General features: G+C 37.5%; 1 protein-coding gene across 1 annotated transcript in view; it reads left to right on the forward strand.

The window, feature by feature from the left end:
* Positions 1-268: 268 nt before the first annotated feature.
* Positions 269-16,406, forward strand: part of LOC132565247 (uncharacterized) — a 39,120-nt gene continuing 22,982 nt past the window's right edge. The window contains exon 1 of the mRNA XM_060229886.1: positions 269-1,375. Within this exon, the coding sequence (XP_060085869.1) occupies positions 269-1,375 (1,107 nt within the window). The remainder of the gene's footprint in view (positions 1,376-16,406) is intronic.

Consider the following 16,406-nt stretch of genomic DNA (forward strand, 5'->3'; position numbering starts at 1 on the left):
ACTTATCACCTCCATACATATACCTGTATGTTTACGTTTCTTGTTTCGTGACCTGGAAAACACAGTCATGCAGAGAAGAAAACTGTGCTCTTCTGCTCGCGGACGAGATACTCTATTTGTGTGTTAGTGGAAGTAGACGCCGGTATTGGGACAATTCACTATATAACGCGTGTGTCCTTAAAAACAGCGGATTCTGACTCGCAAATAAGGAGTAGATATAGTTTTAAGTTACTGATTCCGTGACTTGGATGTCCGGCATATATTTATAATGACCGTACACGGACAACGGTCAAGTTCTTCGGAAGCGCACATGTCATCAGCATTTACGACGAGCAGCTCTCCCAATGGATTTGATGTTAGTCCTGGTGTTTTCCCGATTGCTAAGATGAATCGTTCATGGAACGGACTAGTGTTTCAGGTATCGCCTCTGCCAAACGGCAGAATTCCAAACGGGTATATATCTGTCGAGGAAGCACAAAAACCTGATATTCCTCGGAGCATTTCCGACCCTTCGGAAAACGGTAGGAAGTATCCAACGCCGGATGGTTCCCGGTATTGTTCAACATTGAGCCGAGCGCCTCTGACAAATGGGTATCGTACATTGGATGGAGTTCGAAGAGAATTTCCTAGGAGTATATCTTATCAAGAAAATTATCATGGAAATGTACCAGTTCCAGATGTTTCCCGGAACTCCCCAAGTTTGAGTAATTCTTATTCTTCGGGTCAGTATCATTCCCAATCAGGACTAAATGATTCCGGAAGTCTTAACTCCTCCAGATATTTGGAAAGTGAGGAAGAGCCGGAGTATGTAACTTTGGACAATAGTTATGTTTTCCCGTCACGAGGGCAACAGAGTCCCTCGACATCCCCTTCCAAGTATAACCTTAATTTCCGGAGGAATCAACTGAACGGATCTGTCCGATCGGAAAACATCCGGATTATCAACAATCATATAGCTGCGGAAAGAGACCGTATAGTTGGAAATCAATTAAAGGAGAAACAGAAAACCCGAAACAGTTTGAAGAGAATCGCGGAAAATATTGGTGCAGTTTTGACACCAAGAGGAGGGTCAAAGATTGTGAAAGATGAAAATGTTGTGTTGGGGATGGGAAGGGCGCGTAGTAAATCTGTGGGAGACCTTAGGGAATACAAACATCAAAATGATGATGATGTTGGAGAATACTCATGTTGCTATAGTGACGATGATGATGGTGACGACTTTGGATTTCTTAGTTACCCTTTTGCTTCTTCCTCTCTTTCTTTAGCTATGAGCAAAAGCAAATCGCATTCCCAAACGCACGCGATTCTACCCAAGAAATGGCGGAGTAAGACACGACCTCTCCCGGGGGTAGCGACGTGTATGTGGAGCCCACAGGTTAGTAAATATTCAATTACATCACTATTAATTAGAATGTTCATTAAGTTATCGTACCACTTACTCACGTTTTCTGATGCAATGACGTCATAAGACGAATTCATTTAATTTTCGTCCAAATCATTTTCAAGAAATATACAGCAAATATGAATTTTCTGTGCACAATATATTATGAATTAACTTGTAACATCACTCGATAAAAATTGTTGGCTTTGGAATAGATGTACCTGCTACAAGCAGAGACGCATATGAATTATCATGGCGTTTCAGGATTTGAATAACTCATGACGGAAGGAAATTACAACATTATACAAATATATGCATGTAAGGTATTATATGTCGTTGGGAAGATGTCACCACATGACAACTAAACAGATATGCACTGTCATCGTGTATGCATGTCTAAGACATGTGCAAATTAATGAGAATTGTTGGTTGTAATTATGACACGCCTATGTGTTGTGTTTTAGAATTGTATTTCCTTGACTGTTTAACAAAGCAGCATACATTATATGTGTGATATAGAATTTATGTGGATAAAATGATAAGTCATCCATTTTTTTGATGTAGTAATGGTATTGAAGTACAAATTACTAACTTACTACAAATTTAAGGAGAGTCGGGATGAATTCTCGTGTGGGCGAAGCAACATCTCAGGATAGATATATTTGTATTGCCCGTACCCCCGGGCAGACAGTTTTAAATCGCTCAACTGTAAAGACCCCTCGTCCTGTTTATTTCACCTACACAGGTGTATCAGCGTCACACCTGTGTGTAAGTAAACAGATATGTCGGTTATGAAAATAGATTTAGGTCGTTTGATTAAAGAGGTAGTTATGCAAGACGAATCATCAAATGAAATTTAACGTTGATTGTTGATAATCAAATTCTCTCTTACAAAAAATGAGACAAAAACTACTAAAACTAATATGACATCATTTTTAGTGAATCCAATATGTCGGTGATTATGTATATATATAGGGTTAATAATATTTGTACATGTATATAAAACAAATGTTCTATATCTTAGATAATTTCATTTTATCCTTGGTGATACACATACACTAGATGTAGGATAGTGACATCTTTGATACATTATCAGTTTCTGATAAAAGATTTATGTGAGGCTGATTTCACCACATATGAATTTGTTTTGATACGACATCTGAGATTAAACACTTCCCAGGTGAAAGGTTACAACCCCTCCCCGTTTTACCTGTAAAGTAGGTTATTTCCGTCGTTACAGAAAAAGATTTACGACAATACTTAACACGTACAGACATCGATCTTGAGAGAACAACAAGAGAATACACTGTTCACTTATAGGACGTTAAGGCATTGATAAAGTTCAGGAGTTCTGCACCTCATAGGAAACACCACTGATACACACTACACCTCGTTGAAGACACCCTTTAAAACAAAAGCTACCTGTCTTCAGAAGAAATATTGTACTAGCTGCACGCGGACAGTTTCCTGTATTTCTTGACATCGATACTTAAGAAATCTTAGCCATAACAAAATCTGTTTCCGGATAAATTCTATCTTTCGATTAATGCCTGGATAAAATCTGTATTATTTATGGTACCTGCAACAGCTTTTGTGACATATGCTATTAACGGGGCCAAGTTCATGGGTCGTGTGCATTTCATGTAGCCGAGATTACGATCGGATCAGTCGACGATCGACTGACTTTATCGTACCGCCTGTCTGTAGATATCACAACAGTATACACTGATTCACCAGAACACAGGACCACAAACAAACTAAATATCAGGGTCGTTGAAATCGGTTTTTAATTTTCTTTGAAAAAATGCACTAATTAGCATGCAGGAGATACCGTTTTATCGGAAAACTTCCAGATCAATGACTTCGGAGATCTGATTTTCCACCGATGTCGACCTCGAAGTCCCTCTTTTTATCACGTGACTTAGACTCGATTTTGCACGCAGTTTGGAATTTAAAGATTCTCAATGAGTAATACTAAATTACTATACAGTGGGTACGATAAAGAGTTATGTAAGAGCTTGTCTGAAAACAGTGTCGTGTTTTCTCTGACTTCGTTTATCGGTTGGAATCCATTCCCTAGCTGTAGTTGATTGCTTATTAATATAGACACCTCTTACTACAGTAGGATACCTGTATGTAACGGTTTTCATTTGATTTCCTTGTATCTTTCACCTTATCGCCGTACAAACAGTTTTATCAGTAAATGTTTACATATACACGTTTAGTATTGACTTCTTATCGACCTGATATCCACCCGAGAATTCTGCTCCGCCTTCACGTAGGATGACGTCACATCCTGCCAGACTGTCGTGATATAACATTACCGCTCGGCGCCCTCGGACATGTCGCGCGAGACTCCACATTGCCTTACAATCTCCATACAAACTGATATGTCCGATAGACTCTCCACATGTCCAATGTTGTCCACCTCAGGAGGAAGCCATTTACTGATATAATCATCACACACGACAACTTAAAACCGTAGAAGGGGACCGTGGGAACCTATCTAGTATCTATTGGTATAAAAATATTGGAACATTCATGAAGGACTTGGGATAAGATATTTTATTTTGTACGAATCTTCTGGTTCAATACAAGGCAAAGAACCTCTTTGTAACGGAAACACCAATTATAATTAATATGCACACCAAAGCGTATAAGATTCTCTTTCTCCTTCTAGATGTCATTCTTTTCTGACCATTACATCGTTACAACACCACTAAAAAATCATTTGTCCATGACGATATACTTTAGAATAAATGGGTCATGGGGTTGAGGGTCAGAGATCCTTGTTTACATAGTTTTATGATATGTTCGGGTTTCCTCTGGCATTTAGAGCAATCGGAACCTCTATGATACATTTCTTGTTGGAAGTGATTAATTTACGCACTCGGGAATCTTCTCCATTACCACGATGTGGCAGGTTGACAATAAAACCATGTTTTCTTTGATACGACATGTTTAAAGACACATATGTGGTCGGGACTCACGTTTGCGCCGGTCGGAGATGTCATTTTATCAAACTCAGATGGTATAGTGCTATACGATCTGTTGTGGTCAGACAGCTACACTATGGGATGGGATGCCTTAATTATCTGTTTATATCCAGTTGTTTTGATACATTTCTATTCTCGCACTAACCAGATGATTCGTTGATCCTTGAATATATAAACTAAAACTATTTCTGTAAATTAGAAGGTTTTACCTACAGCGAAGAATTTGTTCGTCCCGACAGTCGCGAACCATACTGTTTACAAAAACCGATACCAACACATAGGAATCTTTTATGCGTCCTCCTCGGTATATTTTGAGATACGTATTCAGCGATCTTTCCACTAGTCACCTACCTGTAAATTACCTGTAATTACCTGTTAATTAGCTTGACTTTTTGTTATCAATCCATGGGTTTCAGGATAGAGTTACTAGAATGTGGCATATCTGTGAGGGGCCATGACCTGGCCGAAAGGTTAGCAGACCCGGTGACTAATTTCACATGAAAACTAAAAATTCCACACATTTTTGTTTAAACCTTATCTATACCAAAGAAGATCGCATTTCTCACACCTGGATATTTGAATACCTGTATGATTCACGTGTGCTCATGCCTAGGATCAAACAGGGATAAAACGCATCCCTTAATAATGATTTGCAGATCCTGTTAGGGTACTACCATTGCGGGGGTTACTTATGTACAAAACAAAGTGGTATTGTTGTGCACTCTTTGAAATTGATTTTCCAATCTGTTTCAAAATTCCTTCATTACTATGGATGTATCGACTTCGAGATACAATTGTACACATGTGTTCTGCAAGAACAAAGGACTTTAGGGGCAACTGTTGTAGTCAAATCGTGATAGACATAGAGTGAATTCTTGCCGATTTGAAACAGTTGATCCAATTTGTTTAAAATGGTGACTACGCGTGAATGGACAGGTGACAATGTCATTTTTTGAAGGATTTCTGTTTGTTTTAACAGTTTATTTTAATTCGGTGTTGACACTTCTACAATAGAGGAGAGGGTCACGAGGCGGGAGGTAGTCAGTGTCTCTATCTTGGCAACCTTTTACTCCTTGTCCCCATCCTAACAGCCCGTCAGACACTAAACATGTCCCAGAGACGGTGTAATACGCCCCTGCATGTCCGTCAAGAAGACCTGCTAAGTGTCACGAGAGACAGGAGGTGACCTGTTTTCTACAGCTGTCCTAAAAGCTTTAAATTCTCAATAGATAGCAAGCATCACTGAATATTTTTTTTATTGGATTTGGTTCATTTTTTCATCTTCTTTTTAAAAATTAGATTTGAATACCTGATTGGCAATTCTGACCTGTCGCGTCAGCTCTTAATGTCACTTATAAATGTTAAGACTGACTATTTGATGTCAATAATTGTACCTCTAAGCACTTAAAGGTTTTAATGGATTATCCATATGGTTTTAACATATGTATTTAATGTAACCATATCTACTGCCTAAGACGACCCTGTTGATTTTATATTGAGCTGAAACTGAAAACATCTTTCGAAAAAGAAAATTTGTATATGGTTAGAGATCTGTAAAAAAACCAATTTATTGATGTATATATATATATATATTTATAATTTGATCCCCCACAAACACAATTTATCTTCCCATGATAGTTGATCTCCCGCCCTTCTCACGCCGCATAGAACCTGTCGTGATGTATATGTATATCTAAGTCTTAAGTTGTATTTCAGGGATTTGTTACCTGTATTTGTTTACCTGTTTGTTTGACAGACAACATCCCGGACAGTTTGGTATGTTAGTATTGTTTTAGCTTTACCTTAATCTTCCTTGACACAAATATCACACTACCCAGCATGTCAATAAAACTACAAAAAGAATCCCCACATGGACCTGCATTGTTTTATCAGGGCATGTGATTACGCCATGACTTTGTATAACCAAAGGTAGTTTCCGGTTCTCGGAACTTACTGAGTGCTCTATGATAGAATAGAAGTCATTGTACTCCTAGCTGAATGCCCTTGCAGCTTAGGATTGTTTGCAATATCCGTTGAAACAAGTGGTACTAGTTCACAATACGTCCACATATAGGAACAAGTCTATAGAAACTCGGTCAAGACGAGCAGAACGATTCTTAAAATTATCTTGGACAAAGAGGAAATGCTGGTGATCAATAATTTTTATTCAATAGTTTGTCAATTCAAAAGTAAGAGATACGTTTCCGATGTCAGAAGTACTTTTGCTGTATCCGGATTTGGATGAAGTCAGTGCCCTTTGAATATATTTACCGACATTTCTGCCCGCCCTGGACGCCTACAGGTGTAACCAACTAGATGTTACGAACGTTGATTGTAATATGCTAACTGCACGGTTCCTGTCGTAATTGTCTTGGAACGCCACAAAATCGTCATTTTGGCAATAAAAACTGACCAGTATTGTCCGTGATAGATGGATCGCCACGCTTTGTGACCCGTCCGGTCATAATATGTCACCGGCAGTTATGATTGTCTTGTCCAGATCTTGTTTTCTAGCACCCTTTGTAAAGTAAATCCGAATATATCTGTCCATGAAAATGCCATTTTCCCGATCACACCGTATTTATACTACTCCTTATCTATCGCAGTCGATTTGTGACAGATTTACAAGCATTTATGATCCTCTCGGCTATTTCCGGTAATTGTCGTTATCATCGGAGTCTGATAATTTTCGATTCGTATAACGTGTTATAATTGGTTTCTCAAAATGACATGGAAACGAGCCATCATTTCCTCCAGATCTAAAACATTGAATCAAATCTGATTAATCTCACATAAGAAATTTTTGAGTTTATTGAAAGGATCGAAATAGCCGATCACCCATATTTTTTCTCAGGCAGCAGACAACACTTAAAATTAACCAAAGAAAAAAATATAATAGAGCTAATGTTATGTAAACCTGCCTTCGTGCTTACCAGAAAAGATCCTATATTTTAAACGCGAGGGACATAACCCGGATATATTCATTACGATGACAGAAAAAACTACTTCAGATCATGCTATTAATGACAATATTTCAGAAATTTAATAGGTCCGTTTAGAAATAAATGCTAATTGTATACCTAAATGGAAAATAGAAAATACGCATAAATTTAAAGTGGACTTTGACCTTTTCGCATTCAAAACATCAGTAAATATAAGTTGGTAAATTTAATTTGAAATCTGACAACCCCATTAAATGACAGGATAGTAAGTACCAATAATCCTTTGACCTCGAGATGATTTGAAACTAAACAAGATGGATCACATCAGAAAATTCGAAGTAAATAAATAGGATAGGGTTCATTAGAAGCATTTAACGATGTCTTATGTACTCTTATTTGACCAATTGACCGTAACAGGATCAATGACCCCAAGCAAAGATCGCACTCTTCCTCTGGACAAAATGGCGGCGAACATACCCGAGGGCTACGTCACTTGGCGCCCATATCTATTCGATTGAAATTCAAACCGTAGCTCATTTCCATAAACTGACAACATTTCTCTGTGTGAGGTATAAGGATTGGCGAAACAGATCCTCTAATCGATTACATTTTGAAGAGAAATGGCACTGTCGGTGATTTAGACGAGAATAAAATGTCATAGATTTTTTTTGTGTAAGGTTGAAATAATACATTCACAAAGGCTCGTTACACTTACAGAAAATCAGTAAAAAATAAACTAACTACGTACCTAGATGTTACGAATTTTGTACAGAGGGAGTATCACAAGTTCACCTTACATGTACGCTTTGTTTACCTTTACATAACTTCAATTCGTATTGTTACTGCCAGTTTGGCACTCGATAAAAGGATCTGGTTACTGGGATTAAAAGAAAAGGCTTTTCCATAATAAGGCAGATTCGAATTGGTGGATTTAAAATGTCAATGCAATGAACTTCAAAATGACTTCATGTGGCCATCGTGCAAATCTCCTAAAGCGCACATGTGGTATGAACATTATATGATAGGACCTAGGTTATGTTCAAAGAGATTCTACCAATATGTTATTAAAACAAAATCATGATAGAACTTGGAGTCTTGAATCAAGGTGTGTGGCCATTACAGAATGAATGATTGAGTTTAGACGAATGAACATTGATTTTCAAATGAATGATGTGTATCGAATGGATGGGGGATGTCTGGAAAGATGACGAGTCTCAGATGGATGTGGGGTCACGAATGGATGTGGGGGTCATGAAAACATGCATGTATACATGTTTATACTTTTAGTCAGTGTGCCGGTAACGGACTGTGACCCTATGGTGTACTCGGTATAAATCAGCCCGCGGACTGCCCGCTGTCCGGGCGCGTGATTTATGGAGTGTGGGACACTATGGCCACTCACCGCATGCTCTGTATTGCATCACGGTCAGTTTTAGAGTCACGAACTAGAGACATCGTTTTGTAGTTTGTAGTATCTATTAAGGTTTACAAATGTGAATTTGCATTTTTCTTAGTTGAAAACAACATGTCTGTCATGCTTCTGTCTGTTTAATGAGAGTGGGAATGACAAATGATACGAAATAATCTACATACAAACTTTATTGGCGTTGAAAGCACTTGGACACAAGATCTAAAGAAAGTGATTGGTGAACCATACCTACTGAACGAGGACACAAAATCAAAATCGAAAAGTTTTATTAGAAATCCTTCATATGAAATGATTAGGTTACGTCCAGTCTTCATCATTGGGGTCGGATGAGGTCAACGGTAGTAATTATGTTACGACCAAGGTTAATACTATTGCTCTGGATGGGAGGATCCAAGCTACTACGAGACCGCGCCGATCTGAAATATAGAATGGACTTCACCATAGCCAGTATCTTGTTGGATTGAAATAATTGTATTCACCACAAATAGGGGATTAAGCCATTCATAGTGAAAAGATCAAAAGAAAAATATGAGCTGACGTTTGCAATGGAACGCCATACAAGAACGTTAGGCAATTTGTTACCCGGATAATATCGCCCTTTAGGAGGTCGATAAACACCCTTCCACTAGACCGATACTTAGCCCAGTGGTAGGAGTGTCCAAAACGTAATCAAATTTTATTCAAGGGAAAAAATCGTGGATTTCTATAAAATGTGTATGGGTGTGAGAGCGAACCTCACACAGTTATAACAGGGTCTTTGTCAACACTATTGCATGGTGGCGCTACGTTCACGGAACTGTGAAATAGATTCATTCATACAGGGTGGGAACTTCTGGTCTGGAGTGTCCCTAGTTTACGATACGTGTCTACTCACATGGTAAAGGAGTCACATCTGACCCATACTCAAGTTTACTGACGTATTGAGGTCTAACGATATTTGAATAGAATGTTGACATATTGAAGAGGTTATTACTTCAGTTTGGAACGACCTGCTCAAAGCTAACAGGAGGAACACGTTGTTTGACACAATAAAGTACACTTGAACACGATTTTCATGTGATAAATATCTCCGAATAGCTTACTATGTATCTACTAACTGAAGTCGCGTGAAAAGTCGACCTTAAATTTCTTGAAAAAAAAAAAAATGTGAATGTTGATGTTGAAGTGAATATTTCAAACCAAATCTAGCTTATTTTCACTCTCTCTTTCTCAACATAGAGTTTCTGGGTTACATTACATTCAGTAGAAGTCACAGCGTACAGTTCTTGAGAATGTCCTTCTCAGGACGATAGGTCAGAATGACACAATAAACTGGGTCACTGGAGTGTTTTAATCAGATAGCACTCTCGTATTCCACGGTTATGTCCTTAAAATAAGCTAAAATCAGCTTCGTTATCAATTTTTGAATGTGACTTTCAAAATTTCTGTTTGAAGGACAAACGAAAGACGAGGTTGTCAGTGAATAGTGTGTCGTCGCAATGACATACACATAAGTTTCATACGTTGACCTAGACGGTGAGTGCAGAACTGGAAAAAAGATTTCAGAATAAAAATTACAAATGTTAAAAACCAAGTCGCTGAAATTTAATTCAAATTTTCTTGAACATATATATATAGACGAGATCACGGTGTCTGTAATCCCTTTGTCCGTCGTCTTCACAAATAGATTGATGTTTGTTATTGCGACGGTGGTAAGCTTTTACGTGCATGCTGATACACTGTCCGTCAATCGTGACACGTGTACAACATCATTACTTCAAATGACGTTTAAACGTTTTATAAGATACAGGGAGTGGTAAATATTAATATTCATGCTTAAAATCTATTGAGGTTCCGCCTCATTTATTGATTTGGCTTGTAGGGAAAAACAGTTTGAGTTTATCTCAAGACAACTCCATTCAGCACCATTACGGAGAAATGAAAAAAGCAAATAAGATCCAACTATGATGGGAAATTTAAGTAATCTGCGGTCATATTGAATAAATGGGTAAATTAATTTTGTCAATAATGTCATTCATCACATATAATATATAAGAATGCAAGATATCTCCCCTGTTTCTCCTACATGTGTAATCCTATCAAATCTATTGACACACGATCTTGTACAGGAATGTTTTTCCACAGATGCTTCGGTTTGGGTGTCACGACTTTTCACGGTGTCGTTGTTCTTAGTGTATAGATATCGTACCGCGGTCGTATGAAATTGTCGTGCTAATCTCCGGAAGTCAGTGTAAGTTTCATCAACAGATGTTCATATCTGGATATCTAATAAATACCTGGAAACCGTTTCCGTTTCTTTACATATATATCTACACACATTGGGATGATACTAAATAAAAACTTCGGATATCTGATTGCTATCTTCAGATAATGATAATGCCTTGTGAATATTTTATTGAAATTGATAGCACAGTTTTGTAGTATTGCAAACGTCATGCTGAATATTTCTCGTGACTATAAACGATATTATACAGCAAGCAATGGAAACAATATCACATAGTTGTATGCTGGTGTATGGCTTTATGTTAAAAACTAGACTGGCATATATAATGAAATTGACAGGAACCAAAAAAATCAATTATTAACTCACTTTCTATTGATAAATGGCCCAGACTTGTACCAGTTTGCAATACATCATAAATTAAAAGAACACAAATACATCCATTCAACAGAAATACCCTTCCTCCGCAATGCAGAGGCGCCACCTTTCGGCTCCGAGCCAAACCCTGATAAAATCACATCATCTAAGTTTAGATTATTTCTTTACGAAGATAAATCCCACACTGAACCTGTGTTGACTTCCCGTCATTTTAGAATGGATAAAAAACAAGCAACATTCAGATAGAGATCTTTGTGACGTCAGAGCGCATGTTAGAAATGTCGCTTATGTCACGGCTAATTAGAAGTGGAGCTAAAAGACATGTTGTAATCCGCTTTAGCAATCTCGCATGCAAGAATGTTCCCGACTTCAAGGTCAAACTCTCAATGGAATAATGTATCTTTTTCCTATGTAGTAAGGGGCATTGTGACTCTCTTCTTTGTGGGCAGGGGCCTCCTGATAGATGTGTTTGCAATTCACTGTATCTAAAGCGGTGTTAATTACGTGGAGTGTCTGAAAACAAAAAATACAACAATTACATGCAGTTGTGTAATCACAAACACAGACAGTTTGTTGGTCACAGCTTTCATGTCTATTTAACAACGAAGGTCGTGAAGATTCATGCACCATCGATAGATATGACGACTATTTTATCAAGGAAGGGAAGAGGTTAGTCCAGGAATTGACAATCCTGAAAAGAGCAAAGCCATTGTCGTGGCCATTGACACCAATGAAAACTGGGAGTAGCCATTTAAATATAATTGTAAGTGACAATGGCGTTCTTCATTGGCGTATATATACACAAGCTTTTGACGTCGTCACAATGACAGTGTTATGGCTACAATGAGTTTATGACCAGTGTCAGGCTCGACTCGGTTGTTGTCACTGTTCCGTAAGCTTTAAATGTGTTTTGCCGCGTGGCCACGTGCAGTGTCGTTGTCCCAACATGAGGATTTGGGTCACCTTGCTCCTATTTCGGCTTTTGACAGCTTATAAACTCCTACAATGTCATGCTAAGTCTACATTAGACCTTAAATTCTTACAACTACTAAGTGTTTGTAACACTGGGTGTAGAAAGGAAGTCTTGTGCTTCTATATTCAAGCTGAATATGATACCGCAACCTTCATGAGTTAATATATACTGTAAAAGGTTTCTGCATTGATGATCAGTCGCTATTATTTTTCAATTTGTGTATACGCTTTCTAGTCCGTTTTAACTAAGAACTCTGTTATGATAATGAGATTTAAGGGGTTTTAAATTTCCTTGGGAATAGTCTCGGGTTTTTTTCTCCCAAGTAGTTTTGGCAGAAAATTGTTTTGTAATGTTAACAGTTTTAAAGGATCTAACCTGATACTGGACAGAATTTGTATAGATCGGTATTGTGATGGGTGCGAAGCCCAATTAACATATTCAATCAAAGGCAAATGAATTATTCATTTGTATTCTTAAAAAAAATCCCTACATGTGACTGTGTAAGTATTATCAATATACATGCTTCAAAATCGAAATATATACAATACATAATTACTTCTTTTTAAATTATTACAAAAAAATATTTAATTTTTTTGACATTCTAATACAAAATTTGACATGAACAATTAAGTGACTGCACAGCATATCAGGAACTATAAGAAACTCACGCTTAAATTGTGGTTTCGTGACCAAGGCGTGGGAAAATGATATTTAAATTTAGGATATGTGTTTCGAAATGTTTGCACTTTTAGAAGACTTTCAGCTATTACTTAAGTTACGAAAGGTTACGTTGATATACAGCTGGCGATAGTAACGATACAGATTAAATGGGGAAGAGACAAGGGCAATATTGGTAAGGATACAGGAACTGTTAAATGTTTTGTAGAAATTATTTATACATAATTTTGTCCATAAACTTTATTTCAACCTATATTTGTATGAAAGAGAAACGGAATAACAACTAGATTGTATTTTCTCACTTTGTATTAGATCATTCAAAAAATTGTTAACTGATAAATAAATTCTATTCCAAATTTGTTGACGACGCTGCTGCTGCTGCTGCTGCTGCTGCTGCTGATGATGATGATGATAACTTCCTTTTCCATTATAGCTTAACTCGTTATTCGTGTTTACATCTTGTCCTTGCCGAAACTCCTTTAGCACATGGACATATTTCATAAACACCAGAACGTTCCGTTTTGACATGTGTCATAATAATTATATATGCATCGTTGTCTGGAGTAAGGCATTCATATTAAAACAGCGCCCACTTTATTAGGCAAATGACACTCTCATAAAAACTTCAAGTGAATTATTTTGACAGAAAAAAATGAAAATTTTTGGTTTTGAAAGGTGATGAGTCTTCAGTTTATCTCAAGATTTAAACATTAATAAAACGAGTATATATGACCGATAGAAAGAATAATCATAGGTACCACAGCAAAATATGTTGGATACAAATTTTCATTTGACAGTTTTTTTTAAAGGAGGGTTCGATCGTCGTCGGCCAGGTATAAACAATTAAAGCGGTTGGTTGGTTGGTTGGTTGACAGGTTTTCCGTCTCCGTGACTCCTCCCGGGTCCGGGTATCGTCTCGCTGACGAACATCAGTGTTCTAGCGATGTGAGCGGTCTGATTCATCTCAAATGATATCTAGAGGAACCTGAGGTCAAATTGTAAGGTCAAACACAATTTGGCGGGAAATTGGGCGTAGAGATTAGGGTTAGGTGTCATCGTTGAGATTGATGTACTTTCACATTGACCAGAATACACTATAACAAATACACGTCAACAGGTCACGCTTGGTGAGCTTTCTCGGTCAAATGACCCCCGGGTTTCCTAGGTAATGGTAGCGATCCCGATGCTCTGGGCAATCGCGCATGCGTAGTGGTATCAAAATGGCGCGTCTTCTTGGAAATGATGAACGGGACACTGTACTTTAGTTCGTGTTGTAATGAAGTTGATACATATCTACCTGGTGAAGTAGCCTTATTCTCCCAGGAATAATGACATCGTAAGCGTTAAGGCTGTACCGTGTGTAAGTATTATTGTCGGACAGTCATCGCCAGAACAGCTGCTATGACGACCGTGTCTAAGCACGCATCGTAATTCATATTTTCCCGTTTACAAATTAATGATTATGTATCTCGATTTCGAATGTCTCGTCTTATCACACCTGTACCTGTACAGCAAAATAAAAAAAAAAAACAAAAAAAAAACTTGAACATCACTACTGAGTGGCAACATGGGCATAGTGATCTAAACCATGGTGGTACGAAGTACATTATTTTGACCCCATTTCTTGTTTTTGTGTCACGTGATCACCAATCCCGTATCTAATTTACTCAAGTTCAAGTTCAAGACATGTTTTATCAAAGCATCACATATCAGTATATACATGCGGTATTACATGAATTGGATTGAAAAAAACATAATAGAAATTGACATCCAGCCGAAGTTCACTTATGTGAACCTATGATTTATATTCAAATTCACAATTTAGATGCAATAAATATATTTGACGGAGACTTGTTTCATCACCACGTTTACTACCAAACTGCATCGCGATCTTCAGTATTCCAGTTTTCTTTCCCTCCCCTATCTTGACGTCTTGTTATATTCGGATCCACATTCTTCATAATGGATGTAGTGTAAAAGTTATTTTCACTTAACACTAAAATACTTTTTAACGAGCGGGACTACACAAGTTTACATGTAATAGCTATTAGATACGGACCATTTCATCCACATTTACTGTTACTTTTCATAGAAATACATCGCTTACAAAAAAGAAGAAAGAAAGAAAAAAATCCCCGGGGCCCAAGGTAACGAGAGAATCATATTTTCACATTACAATGAAGCCTGAAATGAATTTATCCGGAATTGTACAAAAACTTATATGATATTAGTGTGAAAAAATGGAACAACCAAACCCATTTGTATTTATATATTGTATACACGGTAACCTTGTCTTTAAAGCCATTACAACAGGTAAAACTCATTACAGGTAAACTATTTAAAAAGCATCTATGTCAAGAATATATTTGTTTAATGGACGCGGAAGGTATTTTAAATAAACCATCTGGAGGGGAGGGGCTGATGACGTATAAAAAATCAATGAAATTGACAGATGATGGGTAAACATCTATTAATTAGAGATATTGACAATCCTATTTGGTTATTTAAGGTAGTGTGAATTCTAATCGTGATGTACTACTACGTTAGGAATGTATATAGATCACGCATGGAGCATCAACATGTTAACGTGATTGGCCTTGATCAGTAAGCTATTGATTAATAAATCAAACAGGTAGGAATGTATAAGACATGACTTAAATAGTTATGAATTAAATCAGTGGAGTCAAAGACAAGGACGCGCGCGTTCTTTTGTTCCCGGATTTTCCTAAAAGTATTAAACACAGAGAAGAAAATGGATTCATTACCAGGACTGATGTAAAATTCTAGTCATCGTTATTATTCGATGTTGGCTAGGCCCCGTTCTCGGCCCGTGTGCTGTCAAGGGTATCGTTATGCGATGATAACAAAGGGAAGTAACTCTGGTAATTACGAATGATTCGGCTCCTGTGCATCTGTATGCATTGTTGTATAAAAAACGGCTGTTTATATGATGGTCGTCTCAGTTGGCGTTTAGGTATTCCTACTAATATGAACGTCAGTTATAGAATTAAAATAGAGGAAACGTTAACGAGGTACACGACCCTTCAGCGCCAATATCATTTCCTCTATTGTATGGGATTGAGTACAAAAGCAGAACAGAGGGCAATGAAACGGATACCAACAATATTGCTAAAGTCAACAATGGAAAACGGAAGTTAATTTAGTTTTCTCTGGCTACTGGTCATAGTTCAAGTTGGTACAACGGTAGTTGCACTATGTCTAGATCTGCAGAACGCTTTGTCAGTACAAATTTTGTGTATTCACGTGCATTGACGTCATCATAACTATGTCGTCTGCCAGAAATGTGGTATGTAGTTCCTATTTTCATTTCCTCAGAGGTATTAGTTACATTATAAAAAAGGGTTAAACGTGATTTTTTCCGGGTCAAATCCGCGGCGTTTGTTAGTT

This window comes from Ylistrum balloti, unplaced genomic scaffold, assembly GCF_031769215.1.
Source record: "Ylistrum balloti isolate Yb309-2 unplaced genomic scaffold, AGI_CSIRO_Ybal_v1 Utg369574, whole genome shotgun sequence".
Taxonomy (NCBI): Eukaryota; Metazoa; Mollusca; class Bivalvia; order Pectinida; family Pectinidae; genus Ylistrum; species Ylistrum balloti.